This window comes from Amaranthus tricolor, chromosome 7 (genome assembly GCF_026212465.1).
Source record: "Amaranthus tricolor cultivar Red isolate AtriRed21 chromosome 7, ASM2621246v1, whole genome shotgun sequence".
NCBI lineage: Eukaryota > Viridiplantae > Streptophyta > Magnoliopsida > Caryophyllales > Amaranthaceae > Amaranthus > Amaranthus tricolor.
Window position 1 is genome coordinate 6,468,401 of NC_080053.1, and position 6,021 is coordinate 6,474,421.

The 6,021-nt window shown below is 33.7% G+C and overlaps 1 protein-coding gene across 1 annotated transcript; it reads right to left on the reverse strand.

Moving 5' to 3' along the window:
- Positions 1 to 408: 408 nt before the first annotated feature.
- On the reverse strand, positions 409 to 5,596 carry LOC130818021 (V-type proton ATPase subunit c''2-like). The gene is made up of 4 exons (XM_057684045.1): positions 5,310 to 5,596; positions 5,136 to 5,213; positions 935 to 1,105; positions 409 to 838 (listed from the first exon to the last, which is right to left on the reverse strand). The coding sequence occupies exons 1-4, from the start codon at positions 5,423 to 5,425 to the stop codon at positions 667 to 669; spliced, it is 537 nt and encodes a 178-aa protein (XP_057540028.1). The 5' UTR covers positions 5,426 to 5,596; the 3' UTR covers positions 409 to 666.
- Between the last annotated feature and the right edge of the window lie 425 nt (positions 5,597 to 6,021).

The following is a 6,021-nucleotide window of genomic DNA, read 5'->3' on the forward strand; positions in this document are numbered from 1 at the left end:
TCGTTTACACTATGTTTGAATAACAAATTAAGAGAGAAAAGAAAGAATAGAAAGGGAAAGGAAAGGGAGGGGTAAGTAGATCGAGTCCACCTAATTTGTTTAGAAGGGAAGGAAAGAGGAAAAAAAAGGAAAATAAATGTTTTCCTTTAAAATTTTTCCTGTTTAAGAGAGATCGTATTCTTAACAAAAATTGTCTATGTTTTCCCTTCAAACTCTTCCCTCCAAATCCATCCTTTCCCTTTTAGTTATCTAAACAATAGATCCTCCATCCTTTTAAATCTTTTCTCCTCCTTTCTCTCAATTTCTTCCTATCCAAACACAGTGTTAGTGTAAATATAATCACAGAAAAGGTGCAGCCTTGTGATTTCTGAACTCAGGAACTTAATTTCTTTTTGTGTACATAAATAATGAAAACAATAACAATTTCCTGTTCGGTTTTCGGAAAGAAAGCAAAGTGTTCCAGCCTCATTATTCAAGTACTAAGAAAAATCAAGCGCAGAGTATCATACAATGCACTTCCCTACTGAAAATGAAATTACAAAAGAAGTAGCCAAAGATTTTTAGATTTACAAGGCAATAAAATTAGTTCCACAGCATGGCACCCATTCGAGCTACTGAACATGAAAGTTCTGGCAGCTTACATAGATTTCCGATAGATAGTGCTATTTATGCGGTCTTCGACGGCCAGGTTGCTTGGGCCGACATAATGATGCCAACAATCACACCAAACAACCCAAGAGCACTGCCGAAAATTTCAATCACTAAAATCTTCACAAACAGGGAGGAATTTTGAGCATCAGATAAAGCGCAGCTGCTTCCAATTATACCCACACATAACCTGTTGGGGAGACATAAGTTAATATCAGTGTTTGACATGAAATTGACCAAATTTCTCTGAAATTTCAACTTTCGTTAAAATCGATTATAGACTCACCCACAGACAAGGTTGGCAAAGCCCACAATGATTCCGGAAGCAAAGATTGCATATCCAGCTCTAAGTGACTCAGGTGCATAGAGCTGAGATGATGGCACACTTTCTAGCTTTGTCTGCAGAATGATAGCAACAATTACTCCATATATAGCCACAGCTTCACAAAAGATGACACTGAAAAAACAAATCATCTTTATTACATAAATACACAAAATAAGATTGCCAAACAGCTGCACTTAAAGAAATAATTTTTCTATTCAAACAATAATCTGTATTTAACCCACAAAACAATGATATCACTGTTTCCTCATGATACAGAATCAGCATACAGGTCACATTTGCAAAAACTCCTAAGAGACGATAAAACAGATTATGTATAGGAAGGTAGATAAGCTTTTGGTATTTCCAACTTTCAGATGCTAAGGTGAAAGAAACCTCATATTACATTAACAGCGATGCTTTCAAACAACTAAACAGAGAAAGACAAGCCGACTTAATTTGTTAGCATACTGTATTGTAACTGCTGAAATTGTAGCTCAATGGAAGGTTCCCTGTAAGTGACAATAGGTGTTCTCTGTGCAAATCAAGGATCAGGCCCTATTTTGGATTATATGCATATTTTGCTTTGCAAATCCTGGTTTCACCACATATAATACCTACTCGATTGTCAAAGAAGTCCCTGCAATATTTGTAGCCATGACAAACTTTCTCTTCTGAGAGGGCGCATGCTCAAAAATTCTATTGCATATCACTAGGAAGGTCACTATAAACTAGGAAGTTTTACTAATTTCGAAATATCATTACGAAGTGCTTTCATTTTCTCACAAAAAAAAAGTTGGCAAGCAAAAATAATTTTTTCCTGCCCCAGTCAAGAAAAAAATGCCGCCTTCAGGTGAAGTCAAATGAAAATGTAGCCGCATGTTTAGCAGCATCTAATCAATCCATCTCAAGTTGCTTAGTATATTAATCTCCAAAGCATTTGTTCAGCTAGAGAGCCTAGAGATTGTGAAGATGCAAAAGATATAACCTGAAAAATCTGCATTCAGCATAGTAGAGATGAGAATCAAATGAAGATCAGATCGAAGATCAGATCTCCATTTACTGAACTGTTTCAATACCTTAGAAAGACCTGTATGTATGATTCTTTCACGAGCATCTTGAAATTCTTGTCAACCAGGATCTCACCAAGGAACTAACGCTAAGCATCTATCATATAGCTAATCACAATATTGGAAACCAGGCAATCCTCGAAATGGATACCATATCCAACTTCCTCCCCTAATTGAGAGCCAATTCCTCAACAACCCTCTAAGCCGCAGGCCCACGGACATTGCACCCACTCTGCGAGGCTGGGTACACCTAATTTATCCCTAGCAGAATAACTTGTCTCTGCAAGATACTGAATTCTTTGGTTGTTTTCCCTGATCCAATTCACCAATCACAACGAACTTGATCATGCAGTCTAAAAAAGCTCTTTCCTCAACTTGTAAATGAGCGAGCAATGCTCTTTGATTGAAAGCTTAGATTTCTGTTTAAAAGTCAAAGCCTAATAGTAAATTCCTTCTTCCATTCGAGCAAATAATATGCTGATAGGCCAACACCTCTTAAGTTTCAACGCCTTTGCAGAATGTCTCTTCCCGACATTGGATCTTCCCACTTCCCAAAGACGAGTAAGATCCTTAAAAATTGAATCAAGGGTCAAGCCTCTTCCTGTGCTGCTGTTCACATACTTCTCTTCTTTCCTTGGATGTTGATTGAGAGTAGCTAGATTCTATTAGAACTAAACTAGCCGCAAGTCAGCCGGGTAACTCATCTTTCTTTCCATCTTCAAATAATTCCATTGCAAGCCCTTACGTAGCACCTTCTTCTTGGTAAAACAAACTCATAGAAACTCCTTCAACTTCAAGTTATACCTCTGACGCAGTCAGTAGTGTTGTTTCCCACTTTTCTGGTAAATTCATACACCTTAGTAGGCACTAGGCACCATGAAGAGCCAGACTCGTTCTCCTTTACAATCAGATACTCAAAAATTTATCCTAGAGTTGACCCCATTAAAATAATCCATAATTACATATTGTTTTGATGGAGAGAAAGTAAGGTGAGCAATTTAGAGAGACGGAACTTTTTTATTTCAATAACAAGTGGGGACATGGAGGAATTTGGAGGAATATTAATGAATATGCATGAGTGGAGAATTTGAAATAGAGGTAGAAAAAAAAAATACTGTTGGCTTGGTTACTTAACTAAGTTCCATCCCTAACAAACTACAAACATATTTTTAAAAAAAATTGCTTAAATCATGTAACACATCACCTATAAAAATGTATATAATGTTAACGTTCAAGCAATAAAGGGTCGATGAGGCTCATCTATTGACCTTTAATTAGTTATCTACTTAAGGAACATTAACCAACCCATCCTTACCCAAAAAATCTTGAAAATTATCAAAACAAAACTATTTAATACCTTTAATTAGTATCTACCTATATGTAAATCAATCCAATAAAAAATAAAAGAACTCTAACCCAATTCCTTTAAAGAAAGATCAAACGCCCAAGATTAGATGTACCTATCTATGTTATTATTATAATTAGTTTATCCAAACTATGAAGGTTAGCTAGATGCACCTCAAGTTATAATCACTAATCAAATGTTTCTAGATCCCAAGTGAGAATAAAATTTTGAGATCTCAAAACATATTTATGGATCAATCTAATAGGATAAAGGTACTATACAACATTGCTCTTTTGACCCTTCATCAATAGCTCCCTGTGTCCAATGACCATATGAGACTACAACTTCTTCCTCATTCTCTCGATATCCTGTAAACCAGTCATGAAATTGAACAAAAAGAACTTCAAAATGAACTATAGTACTCCTCAACCACTTCAATAATCTATTTAAAAGGTTTTGGATGATACTAAATCTCTTATAAAAATTTCATCCAAGAACAAACTTTTTGCTATCCTTTATGGTCAATCCACGAAAAAAAAAAAAAAAACTCATGTTATGTAATATGGTTTAACTCACCACCTTATATGACATAAATGATATACCCTATCACAATCTCTCTCCTAACACTCTTTGCATGTACCATATGATAAGGGTCCTCCTCTAATCAAACTTACTCCTAAAACTATTACTTTGTGGCCAGGTCTTGCCGAAGAAGTAAGGAAAAAAGATAGTGAAATACTTATAGGATCATCCTAATAAAATGTACACTTATTTCTCTTCTTTTTCCTAGCATAACAGAACATATTTATATCTAAAAATCATGTCAATTAGAAGCATACACAGTAATCGTGATTGAGGCCGATTAATGAGTCGCGCACAAAAAATCCAAAGTTCAAGCATCTAATCCAACAATCCAAACCTCAACTTAAAAGTGGTCTTCAAAATTTTTGCATACAACATAACGATTAACTAATGGACCCACTAACTCAAAGTCTTACACCCTTCAGAGTTCCTAAAACACAAAGCATGATTCTTTTGTAATACTATTCATCTATATAAATCTAGTAATAAGGTCGAATAATGATTTGTGTACCCAAAGTCCTTAAGCACCTAATCTGACAAGCTAGACCTAAACCTTTAAGTCTTAAAGAATTTCACCTACAACGAAAGATTAACTTATAAAACCCTTTATGCTATGTTTGGGAGGGTAATTTCATTTAGATATCTACGATTGGCTCAAATTTAGAGTTCATCAAAATCCAAATCCAAATTTTCAAATTTGGATTCGAGCCAATTCTACCGTCATTTTGTAAAGTTGAGAATTTAAAAATAACTTCTCTGACCTTGTCTTTCTCAAATTCATCAATTATGATATCATAATTGAAATCTACAATTTGAAATCAATTACTTGTACCCAAACACAATCTTAAATCAGTCTAATTCATCCTATGAAATCCAACATTGGTCCACTGCCAAACAATCGTATCATTCTTACACCTTTAAAGTTCTCAAAATATAGAGCACGCTTCTTTCAAAATATTACCATTAATTCAATTAATCATACACCATACATATACAAAACATCATAGAGTTAAATCTAAACACTAGACATTGCTGAATTAAAAAACAGATACATAATCAACAGAATTCCAAAAAATTGATTGAGATTTCAATGAAGATTGGGATAGTTTCCAATATTTACCAATTTGAAACCCCATTTATTTGAAAAGCTTGATTCTTGAAAGATTACCTGATAAGATTCTTAGAAGTAATTCTAGGTGCTTTGATTGCGGCACCAATCAAACTACTCCCAGTAATGTATATTCCCCTACAAATTACCAAACGAAAAACAAAATTAAAGCAAAATCTCAATAAAATAATTAATCCAAAAAAATACCAAAAAAAATCGAGAAAAGAGAAATACCAAGCAGCACCAAGAACAGACACACCAATGGAGATGGCTATACCAATGGCCGCGAAGGAGTAAGGGGAGATCTGAACTAGGGCTCTTGCCCATGAACTAGTTACCGGTGAAACCATCACTGTAGTATTTCTATGGAGTATTTTTTGCGTAGATAATTTAGGGTTAGATGATTGAATATGTTTGTGATCTGATTTTGATATTTGCTTGGTGAAGTTAGAAATGGTGGTGTCAGCGGAGAGAGAGAATTTAAGACGTGAAATACGCTTGTAATTTCGTGATTTGTTTAGTGGGCCACATTTTTTTGTTTCTTTCACCTTACCGGCTTCTGTGTATGTATATACTAAAATAAAATACTAGTTTAGGTATCACAATCTTTAAAAAAAAAAAATAAAAAAATTTCATGATGTCATTATTATTATTATAACTAATATTTGTATCTCTAACTTTATGGATTTTTAATTATGACTATAATATTATTTATGACTGATTTTATACTTTTAGGTTACATCATTTAATGTTTAGAAAACCATATAAGTATTTTATTTTATATTTTTCATTTATTTATAATATCTTTTTAATTTTATTTATTATAATAAGTAGCAGTATTATTAGCATATTAAATATTTTGAGATGATCAAAACATAATATACTAATATTTGGATTTTTTTTGGTTATTTATATTATTAGTTACTTTGATGCAATGCTTAATTCT